The sequence below is a fragment of the Heteronotia binoei genome, chromosome 7 (genome assembly GCF_032191835.1).
Source record: "Heteronotia binoei isolate CCM8104 ecotype False Entrance Well chromosome 7, APGP_CSIRO_Hbin_v1, whole genome shotgun sequence".
In the NCBI taxonomy this organism is placed as follows: Eukaryota; Metazoa; Chordata; class Lepidosauria; order Squamata; family Gekkonidae; genus Heteronotia; species Heteronotia binoei.
In genome coordinates, this window is record NC_083229.1 from 82,182,214 (window position 1) to 82,193,684 (window position 11,471).

At 54.6% G+C, this 11,471-nt stretch overlaps 1 protein-coding gene across 1 annotated transcript; it reads left to right on the plus strand.

Annotated features, from left to right (window-relative positions):
* Window positions 1–1,589: 1,589 nt before the first annotated feature.
* Window positions 1,590–9,017, plus strand: ADCYAP1 (adenylate cyclase activating polypeptide 1). Its single transcript, XM_060243923.1, has 5 exons — window positions 1,590–2,045; window positions 2,381–2,488; window positions 6,077–6,211; window positions 6,651–6,746; window positions 8,562–9,017. Exons 2-5 carry the CDS (start codon window positions 2,388–2,390, stop codon window positions 8,743–8,745), a joined length of 516 nt encoding a protein of 171 aa, XP_060099906.1. The 5' UTR covers window positions 1,590–2,045; window positions 2,381–2,387; the 3' UTR covers window positions 8,746–9,017.
* The last annotated feature ends 2,454 nt before the right edge of the window (window positions 9,018–11,471 follow it).

Below are 11,471 nucleotides of genomic sequence, written 5' to 3' on the forward strand. Positions count from 1 at the left end.
CAGGGAAGAAGGAAACTAGTGGAAATAACAAATTACTTAAATCCCAGACCACACAGTGACCTTTCTCATCTCTTTTTTCCCCTCCTGTTCATTTTCAGGAAGATGGATTGTGAACTGGATCGTGCTCATGGATTGTGAACTGCCAAGCAGGGATTCCCTTAAGAATGTCTTCTCATATGAAGATTTAATGCCTCCCCCTTGCAAAATGTGTGCTTCCACGCACAGCCCCCATATTGCTGAACGAAAAGGATCAACGAAGGACAAAAGGTTCATAAATAACACCATAATTCTCCCTTTCAAGTCATTCATGGTGATTCAGTTTCTGGATCCCCCCCCCCCTCTAGCCAGATGAGATGGCTATTTTTTTTAGAAACGGTTATGCCATTTAATCAGGGACCCAAAAGCGGTGTAAGACCCCAAGGCATTTCCCCCCAAATGCTGATGCACTAAGTTGCCGGATTCGGTAGGGAAAAGGGGACAAATAATGGTAAATATTCCACTGAAAAAGCCATGGACTAAACGGTGACATTTCTAATTTTTCCTTGCCAGCATGGGAACACTGTAAATATAGAGCAATCCTGGTGGCGTCGTTCTTCCAAGTTCCTTGTTTGGTTGCCAGAGCCAATTCAGCACCACGGTGTTTGGACAGCTCCACTGGGAAAGCAACTGTTCGCCCGGCGGGTAATCAATCCACCCACTGGCCGCAAACTGTCAATTGCCAAGTCTAATTAGGAAATTACCAAGAACCCTTTAAGACTTCAAACAGCCTTTGAATTATAGTAACAACAACAGCCATTTAAAAATATGTATTTGCACTATTTAGGAGAACATACGATCAAACTTCGATTTCTTGGGTTAGTCAAAAACAAAAAACAAACAAACAAACAAACAACGCACCCCAAATATGTCTATGGAAAAAGTCGAGCATGTCTGCTCTTTTCAGCCCTGCAGGGTTTTTTGTTTTTGTTTTTTTAAAATAACAACATATGTGATTCTCAGTCACTGACTCAGAAATAAATGCCATCGAAATCAATAGGGCTAACTTCCAAGAAGTATGCTTAGAATTAGGATGTAGAAGATACCCTTGAAGGACAGGCAGACTTTTCAAACGTCATCCAGTCTAACTATCCATCTCAGCAGTATGGAGAAAAGGTGAGACTCAACAATTAGCCACATCACGGAGACCTTCGGTTTCGAAGGGGCGGGAGGGGGGAGTGTAAGTTAAATTGGTTATGAGAAGCTTCTGCTCGCATCATTCTTAGAGTTGGAATTGTGCGGTTCCTTGAGGAATTGAGATGATGACGTCTTTTCTGATACCGATTATTACGTGACTGCAACAACAACAATAAAAAGTCATTGGCAAATAAAAATCCGAACGCCACATCAACAGAGAAACAAAACAATCTTAGGCACCGGCAAGGCAGCAAGGCAGACGGACCTCTGTTTACAAAAGAGAGCTGGAGAACAGAAAAGCTAAGAGAGGTGCAAAGGATCTGGTAGCTAAGGAGGGGTCTAGGATACCGGCAGCAGGCAGCGGAGGGCTGGTCAACTTGGAAGGCACAGGACTGAGGGAAAAGAAGAGGGAAGGGCCGAGAAAGGCGCCGCTGAAGCTAGAAGCAGCTGGGCAAAGAGGAAGAGAACGTCTCTTGTAGCATCCGCCAGAACGCAGCCAGCTCCCACCTTCCTCCTTCGCCTCTTCCTGCTCTTCCCTTCTGCCCATCCCGAAGGATTCCCCCCCCTTCTTCTCCCCTCTCGCCCTCTCTGTCCCTTCCCTGCCTGGCAGACTTCAGAATCCTGCCGCAAACTTTTGGGGGAGCGGATCCCCTCCCTCAAACTAGGCAGCGAAGCAGCCGCTCTGCTGTCAGCCCCGCTCCCCTCCCTTCCTGCGGTTTCCCTTCTGCCCACCAGAGAGAAAGACCGAGACCGAGGCGCGGAGAGACGATGCTTCAAAAGTGTTAACTGGCACCACCGAAACTTCCTTTGGCTTCTTGGACCCAATTGTGACCAGCCGATCATTCCTAGCGCCGGGGGATCAGTGTTGAATGGTAAGACCGAAGAGCCTAAAGAAGGGCAAACGCTTGAGGAAGGGAACTGTGCGGGAGGACGGAGATGGACCTTTGAGGAAAAGCCGGGTGTGCGCGCGCTGTGTGTGTGCTTGCGTGTGTGCGTGTAAGGCGGGGGGGGGGAGTGTGAGAGGGGAGTTGAGAGCAGAGATTATGCCTGTTGGTGAATCGTCCCCAAGGCGGTTCCCAAGCGTCGGACGGGTGCCATAAACGGCCAGGGGGCCACGGCTTCCTCCTGAGCGAGCCAGTCTAAAGAAGGGGGCAGAGATCCCGGCCGCAGTCCTGGTGAACGCTGCGTCTCCTTTCCATCCTCACAGAGTGGCGATGTGTAGCAAAGCGCTCCTAGTCCTGCTGATCTATGGGATAGTCATGCATTGCAGCGTCTACTGCTCGCCGGCGGCTGGACTTCAATACCCCGCGCTAAGGTAAGCGCCCGCCCGGCCCGCTTTAACCCTCTCCCCACCACCCGCCAGAGAGGTTCCCGGTGCTCCTCTCCTGCAGCTGGTTTCCCAACAGAGCTTGCAGCTTGCTGTCGGCATTTTCGAGTTTCCTGAGAAAACTGAGTTTGACTTTTGTTTGCGTTTGTTCGTTTGTTAAAGGAGGACATTGATGCAGACACGTTTCTCTCTTTTATCAGAGGAAGTAGGGAAAAGAGATTCCTCAGCGCAGGTTTCAACATCCGGGTTAGTCCACTTGCTTGAAGGCATTGATTGTTTTATGTTGTGTAGATGTCTGGGGTTAGGGACGCAGGCCGGTGCCTGAGCAAGCAACAGGGAAGGAAGGAACTGAGTCGCAAGCAAAGCTGGACCTTATGATTGGGATGTGTGTGTGAGAGAGAGAGCGAGGGAGGGAGACCTAGAGAGCTCCTGGAGTGACCGTGTGAACGATTTAATACCGTGTCTCCTTTACCTTGTAGGGAGACACGGTATCCCTCAAGGTCTTTTCCAAGACGGCAGTCAGCTAAAGCAATGCGTTTAGTATTAGGGAGAATGAAGTTTTTTTTATACGCCTATACGATAGAGATCTATGGAACTTATTTCCAGGGAATCGAATATAGGCAGACTGTTATGTACAAATCACTCTGTTACGTTTATTTACGCCGAGGTGTAAACTCGGAAGGAAATGCCTCTGCTTTCTGCAGCAGTTTCCAGTTAAGCCTACGTGCAGTCTGATCCTACGCATGTATGGGCGGAAGTAAGTGCTCTCCTGCTTAATGAAGGCTGCTCTCGGGGAAGTGCGCAGAGCCTGGCACAAGCCTTCTGCTCCCAAGGAAAGCATTTGTGCAGCTGGGGCGTGAAGGATGTCTGCCGTCCTATTTGGCTTGGTGAAGTTCTTTCCCTTCTCCGCTGGGCTGCCCACAATCTGCTACGTTTGTCTGAGAGAGATTTAACCCACGTAAAGAAGGCATTTGGCTGCAGTTATTTAAAAAACGCCGCAGGCTACATTTTTGGCAGCTTCAGTCTAGGAAGAAAAGCGTGCCTGGCACCTCTGAGAGGGCAACCCGACCCAGTTATAATGGCTGTGTAGACGACAAAAGACTGCTTGGTGTCATAGAAGGCAAGGGGACACATTTACCTAGAGGCGAGTCTCTTCCCTTCCTGTGTTTCTAAGCTCGCTGGCTTCCAAGCAATGAAGGTGCCCATCCACCAGCACTCTAGAAATGTGTGTTTAGCTGAGCTGTGCCAACCGGACCAAAGAAAACCAGGATGTGGACATGTGAAATGTAGCCAGTTACAGACTACGCCAAATGGTGACACTGAATCGGTTGATCTGGTTTGTCATTGTGATATTCCGCCCCTCTTTGTCCGAGTTTTAAGCTTATTTGGTGTAGTTTCCCCCAATGGAAGCAGCAGCCTTTTCAGCTTGAGAGAGTTAATTCTTGAACTACAAGCGTCATTGAAAGGCAATGTGGTTGTTAAATTTACTTCCCTTTAATGCGATAACACCGGAAGCTTTACTTTGGCTTCTGGAATACCAGAGCAGAATTCAAAGGATCTACGTCAGAAGGTTTACTCCCGACTCAAGGTCCATTGAAACGAAATTCCCTGGTAGGTTTAAGCTGCAGTCCTCAAACCAGTTTCTCAGACCAGAAAAACCATTCCTCGGCTTCGCAGTAAGGTTCGTTGCATTAATTTAGACGGATTTCCAGTAGAATGAAAGTCTTGAGAACGGAAATAGGCTTCAAATAGCAGTACAAGGCTAGCCACTTAGTCCATAAGATTGATGTTCTTCTAGAAGCGGAGAGGATCACTTTCTTAGATGATTTATTCTAAAGAATTAAAGCGTCTCTACCGGCCCGACCCAAATACAAATGGCTACTAGAGGCAACACCTATGCTGAACCTCCATGTCCCGGGGAAGCATATCTCTAATTGTTAGCTACTGGAAGCATCACTCACTCTGTTCCTTTTGTCACTCCGTACTAGAGAGAGATTGCCGAACTAGGTAGACCTTCGGTAGAATCAGCAAGAGCACTCCGGTGTTTTCCATAGGAATTCACCGAGCGGCAACAGCTGTAGGGAAGAAAGGCACCACCCGAGAGTCCTTCTCGTGCGCGGGGGAGGAGTTTCTGGGAAGAGAGGGGGCCCTGGGAAGAGCAGCCCGTCTTCTTGCGAAGGAAGAGGGCGCTGCGCCCAATCCAAGCGGGGAACCTTCCGGCATTTAGGAGGGGGAGGACTTCAGAGGAGGAGGCAGCGACTGACCCCTGTGGGTTTCTCGTGGGAAGGGGGGGGGGAGGCACGACTCGTGGCCACCAGCTTTACCTCTCCCCGCCCCCCCCCTTCACTGGGGATGCGGTTCAGGCCTGGCAGCTGCTAGAAAAAACGCGCACGGGGCTCCGGGGCTGTGTTGGCCGGGCAGGCTCCAAAGCTCTTTTCCCTGTACCCCGCCCCCCCCCCCGCGCGTTTCTGTTCTCCCCTGCCTTCTGACGGGGGTGGGTGCGTGTGGAGAGCGCAGCGGCCCTCCTGCAGCTGGAGCGGGGCTGAGCAGGGGCGGCTCTGAGTTGGGGGGGGGGGGCGGGAAGAGCCGCTGGGCCTCCCCCCACCCCCGCCTCCCTTCGTGGCGGTGAAACACTTGAGGAGCATCTATTATTGATCTCGCCTGCCTGCCTGCCTGCCAGAGCTCCTTGACAGACGAGAAGAGCTGCTGCTGCTGCGGCGGCGGCGGAGCCATCCCCTGACCTAAATGGAGCGGGAGCCGAGGAGGGGGAGAGACAGGGAGGGCGGATGAGGAGGAGGGGGGGCGAGGAGAGCCCTGGGAGGGAGGCGGCGGGCGGGAAGCAGGAGACAAGCGCCGAGGGAGGGGGGGCTTGTGAGCTGGAGCTAAGGAGAAGGTACCCTGAAGGTCGGCAGCCTGAGGGTGGGGTGTGGTGGGGGGAGCTCGAGGGAAGACGGCGGTGGGCTCCCAGAGGAGAAACCAACGCGGGTCTTTCTCTCTCTGCATCCGCCCCAGCCTTCCTCCCTCCCTCCCCCCCCCCCACGCTGCTGTGCCAGCCCGAGGTTGCCTGGGGGCATCTCTAGGTGCCACACGAGGGCCCTCCCAGTCCCACCAGCCCCGGTCGGAAGAACTCCGAAATCTTTCTGAGATCTGTCCAGGCCACTCCAGCAGAGAGAGACCCTGGCAGGCCTCCCTCCCTCCCCTCCCCACCCCACCCCACGCCCGCTCCGGGGGAAGAGGCAGGTCCAGGATCCAGCCGCCGGGCTCTCCTGGCAGCTTCGCAGGGACCCAGCAGGAAAGCCCCGGCACCTTGACCGGCACCGCGGGCTGCTCTTGGGCGGGTCTGGGCTTGTTCCCTTCTGGAAGTGGGGAAGGGGAAGGGGTTCCTCCTGCGGGCCCCTCTCCTCGGCCTGCCTGGTGGGACTAGCCGCGGCCTGGGGCGGGGGGGGGGAGTTGGGGCTTCTGCTGCCGCTTTCTTTGCCCTCGTGTGTCCCGCCTGGAGAAAGCCCTTCCTGTCCTGCGGCAAGGCCTCTGCCCCGGCCGGTGCCCTGACTGAGAAATCTCTGCTTCCCCGCCTAGGTTGGAAGACGACGTGTACGATGAAGACGGCAACACCCTCCCAGACTACGGCTTCGACAGCGACCCCCTCGGGATTGCCGACCCCTCCTCCATGCTGGACGACATGTACACCCTCTATTACCCGCCGGACAAGAGGCGAGTCAGGCCGCAGGGGGGTGGGGGGCGAGGGGGGCCTCACCTTTGTCTTGGCAGGGATGGGCGGGGGGAGGGGGGAGAAGAAGGGAGGGGCAGGGGAAGGAGGCCCGGCGGCCGAGAAGGAAGAGCTTTGGCAAAAGGAGCCTTACCTCTTTCCAACAGCCCCAAGCAGAGAAAGGCCGCCAGCACGGTCCTGCGAGCCGGGCGCGCAGAGAAAGAAAGAGACCGGGCTGGGGGGGGGGGGGGGGTCGCTGCAGCCGAGACAGGCGCGGCCTGACATCCCTGGGGGTCCCCCCTCCTCCCTTCTCCGTGCCGAGGCTTCCCTGCCAGCAGATCCCCCCCCCCCGCCCATCCGTGGCTAGCCGAGGGCTCTTCCTCTGGGGAGCTGCCGCCGCTGTTCTTACCGGCTCCCCCCCCCCCCCCCCGTTTGTCTCTCTAGGCACGCGGATGGGATCTTTAATAAAGCCTACAGGAAAGTGCTGGGCCAGTTGTCGGCGAGGAAGTACCTGCATTCTCTGATGGCCAAGCGGGTGGGGTAAGGCATGCTTCCTGGCTCGGAGGAGGGAGGGAGGGAGGGAGGGAGGGGAAAGCATCCGAGAAGCCAGGCTGAAGGGACCATCCACGGAGGAATAGCAAGGAGAAAACGGCTTACAAAAAACCATTACGGTGCGAAATACATTTTAACCGTGCTAGCAAGGCCGGACCACAGACCTCTTCAGAGCTCCTGATCAAATACTGCTGCTGCTGCTTGGATTGAAATCCTGTGACCCAAAGCTCCTGCCCGGGAGGGATCCAGTGGGACCGCCCAGTAGCAGCAGGCGGAGATGCCCCGTCAGAAAACCCACAGATGTTGTTTTTTCAAGCGTGCCTGGGCTGCGGCTCGAGCTGCCTCTGCCAACCTCAGGGGTCCAGAAATAGACCTGCCCGCATCGACCTAGGTTTTGCCAGCCCCCTTCCCCCAAACGATTCACAGGCATTGCGCTCCAGCTGTGGAGTTCTAAACCCACAGATGTAAATTCTCTTTCTAACCGGTGGCGCTGGCTATCTTAGAGGGAACAAGGACCACCACAACCACAAAGACCCCTAGTAGCAGCACAACACATGAGCTCATCTTTTGGGTGCCCCCCCCCCCCCGATTTTTTGTAGTCCTTCCTCTCCAGGCCGTTGGAATCTGGCTGTAAAGCGGCTGGATGCTGCTGACACGGGAAGTCAGTCTCCCTGCGGCTTCCCAGTGAAGAGGTTGAAAACTGGGCCGCAGAGAGCGAGCCAGAGCACTTTATGAATGCAGGAGGTCCCCCAGCGTTTGTTCCCGAGCAGTCCTTTGGAAGCCATGGGGCCCCCACTTTCTGGTTTCCAACCTGCCCCCCCCCCCCGGAAGGGGAGGAGGAAGGCCTGCAGCATAATGTGGGGCTCTGAACGGTCCCCAAGCGCTGGCTGGATTGTGACCCAGGCACCTTGGCTCCCTCCCTCTTTCCTCGTCCCAGGCTGACAGGATGAAAAGGTGCCCTGAAAGGCTCCAATGATAAGGACCTTGTCCAATGATAAAGACCCGGTTCGCCTTTCTGCCCGTTTAGCCCCCAGCCCAGGGACGGAGATTAAAGGCGTCCTTCCCACCTGCGAGGAGGGCGACAATTTCCACAGATCTCTCAATCGCTGTGCGGGGTGGTGGGTGGTGGGTGGTGGGGAATGACAAGCAAAGGCCCAGGGCACGCCCCACTCCCCCCGACCAGTCTCTGGTATAAAACCCAAACCTCTTCGCCGGATGCCAACCCGCCGGAGCAGCAGCAGAAGGCAGCGTTTTAATAAAGCCCCGGGGGAAATGGATTACACAATTTCAGGATGAATAATTCATGCCGGGGAGAGATTGTCTCCCGACTCTCGACATGTATTATGATCAGATTGCAACTTCCGCAGCGCGTGGTGTGTGGACAGCCTTTGTTTCTTCCAGGGGCGACCGGTCCTTCCTTTCTCTCGGCCCCCCGCCCCCCTCCCGCCTGCCCGCCGCCATTGACGTGTTGCTTCCCAAGCTCTTCCCAGTGGGCAACCTGACCTCCCTCTTACCCGATCCGTTTCCCGAGGGCGGAGAACAGCACTCGTAGTGACACCGCCCCCGCCCCCCCATCCCCTCCAAAGCTCCGGCCGCTGGAGTTGCTGCAGGAAGAGCGCTGAGCCGTCGAAGGCCACGGGGGAGCCGAGGAGGCGCGAACAAGTTGCCGCGGGGGCTGCGCAGGGGCGGCGAGGGGGCCAGGCCTCCCCCCGGCAGGCTTCTCCGGGTTGGGGAGCGCGGCTGGGGCGAGGAGGGCCGTAGAGAGGGCCGGGCGTGTTTCACTTTGCTCTGCTTGCCTTGCAGCGGGGCGGGCGGCCTGGAGGACGACTCGGAGCCGCTCTCCAAGAGGCACTCGGACGGCATCTTCACAGACAGCTACAGCCGCTACCGGAAACAAATGGCTGTCAAGAAGTACTTGGCGGCAGTTCTGGGGAAAAGGTATAAACAAAGAGTTAAAAACAAAGGACGCCGAGTAGCCTATTTGTAGCGATGAGTTCCCCACCGCTCCTATATATACAAAAGCCCCGAAAAAAAATATCCGAGAGAGGACCCCTTGCCCCCACCCCCCAAAAAAGTCATCTCCAAACTGACTGATCAATCACCGCTCCTGTATTACCTAAACATGTATTTATGTATGAAGTAAAGCCATTAAATGAATATTTTGATAATAATATTGTTTTTCTTTTGTACAAAAAAAAGCAAATTTAAGAATAAGCACTAGAGAAACGCACAGATCTACTTTGTGGACCAATCCTTGAACCCCCCCCCCCAACCGGATTAGAATCTCCCCATAGACTAGGGAATGGAGAGAACCAATGATTTGTCAGGGGTCAGCCTCGCATGAGAGACTGAGCTGTTTTATGTTTTTATAGAAAATAGAAGAAAAGACGGAGCTAGCGAGAGAGCGAGACAATCATTGTTTTGAATATTATTCCTATTTTTGTAACGGAAATTAAAAGGAGAGTATTTTTATCCACGACAGGGTTGAAGAAATTACTATTCTCCATTTGCTACTGTACATAGACAAAGATGCCCTGCTTCCAGGGGATTATGATGCTATTGAGGTTGGAGAATGGCTGACGCAGTTGCTTGCCCCGGTGAGTCTCCAGCCAGGCACCCGTCCTGTCTTAGGGGGCGCTCCACTCACGCCCTTCCTTCCCTGTATCCTCCCTCCTTGCTAGAGATGGCATTTCCCTCTAGTCTCTGGTTGTCCTTTACTTTGTCTCTCTGTTTGCTGGGTGCAGTGAAAAAAGGAGTCTCTTCTCCGGAGCCCGTGTGAAGCGCTTTGAACGCTGGGAAGCGCCATACAAGTGCGACATCTTCTGACTGAAGATGGCTCAAGGCGGACCAATCAGCCTTTGCCATCACCCAGTCCGCCCTCAATGTGCGAAGCCAAAGAGTGGATTTCCCACAGTTGACGGACGGGGAGGGGGGGCCCATTCTGGTGATCCGCGCTAAGGACTCCGTAGAGACCTCGGCTTGGTAGTAACGCGGGTTCAGCGAATAGAAAGGCAAGGAGGTGATCTCAGAGAAGCAAACGCCGCTTCCCTAGTAAGGAACGCGGCAGACAAAGGAAAGGGTGGAGAGAAACAGATCCAAAGAAGCCTCCCCCCTCCAAGGTTTAGGTATTTCGAGCCTTCTCCCACCCCCCTCCATCTTTCGTTTGGAGGTTGCAACAAAGCGAAGACGTTGGAGCCATTAGGAAGTGTTTGGGATCCAGAGCTGAGTGGGAAAGACTAGAGAGGAGAGCACCTCCCACCTAGACCCCTTTTGGGTTTTGGACTGGCAGTTCTCTGAGTTAAATACAACCCCCGCCGAGGCCGGATCGGCATTTGCCGCAGAATGAAGTGGTGGAGTCGGTCCTGAGACGGCCAAGTGGCCTGGGCCACCTAAGAGGGCATTGAACACCAAACAAAAAACCAATCGGAAACCGAGCAAACCCGGGAGAAGGCCCTGCCTTCTCCCTTGTCCCGCGGGGGCTCTTCTGCGCAAGGAGGTTTTCCTCTCAACTTCGGGGAGCCTCGCAGACCTCCATTCCGGAGGGATAATGGTGTCACTCTGGACCCGAAAGACGGGCTTTGTGGCGTAAACGTCTGTGGACGAGAGAAGGCTGTAATCCACGGAAGTCTACCCCACCACTAACCGGCCGCTCGCGGAGGTGCCGCACCAGGCTGCTTTCTGTGAAACACCCCCCAGCCCCGCCCCCCTCTGCCTGGAGGGCTTCATTCTGCTCCGCTTTCTCCCCACTTCATTCTGCCACAGGGGCAGATCCGGCCCGGGAGGAGGTCCGTGGCCCTGGGCGCAGCAGCCGGGTCTGGGATCGCGATGCAAAGGATCCTGCGTAACTCTCCAGTGCTGTCCGTACTCCTGATCGATCTTGTGCTATTGGCTCGCCTTCTTTCCTTAGACTTGCGCCCCTCTCCCCTCCCCCCCCCCAGTCACTGTCTCTCGCGCCTTTGTTGTTCCCTGTAGACCTTTCTCAGCCCCTACTTCTTGGCCTCTCTCGCAAATGTTGTGTTTTCCATCTGATTCACTTTAATTTCTTTTCTCTTGGACAAAAAAAAAATATATTGTGAACGCCTCAGGCACTTTTGGTTTGTTATGATGCAAGCTCTTATTGTAAGACCGTTCTAGGCCCCCACCTCCCCCGTTGTAGCGACCATATCTAGCTATATCTATATCTACCACTAAATAATTACGCACTATTACTGAAAGGGTCTCCTTTTTTTTGGTTCCTTGTTGATTTATTGAGTTTGGAGGTTTAAAATGTATTTTTCTACATTATGGCTTTAACCGCTTAGTAAAATTTATTTCATACAATCAACTTTTGTCATGCCAGAATGTGTAGTGTCCACCTGCGCTGGAGTTTCGGATACTTGAACTTTGTGTATGAAGCTTGAGGTGTGTGTGTAGGGGGGAGGGGGTGGGTGGGGAGAGTGGAGGGGGAGGCCTGCAGCCACGCGGGTCAGGGACCCCCAGATGATCCTCTCCAAGGATTTGGCTGCCAAGTGCAGAAGAAGTCAGTTCAGGGGATGGCCTTGGATTTAAGCCGTTCCAATGCGGGTGCGATGCTGAAGCCAACCCTGCTTCTTGGCCTCTGCTCATTCACGCCTCGGCTCTGCGCCATGCGCCTGCGCACCAGGCCGAATGAACAGCTGCCAGGAGGCAAAGGGCAGGTGAAGAAGGCCCCTCGGCTTATGGCCCAGGTGCTCC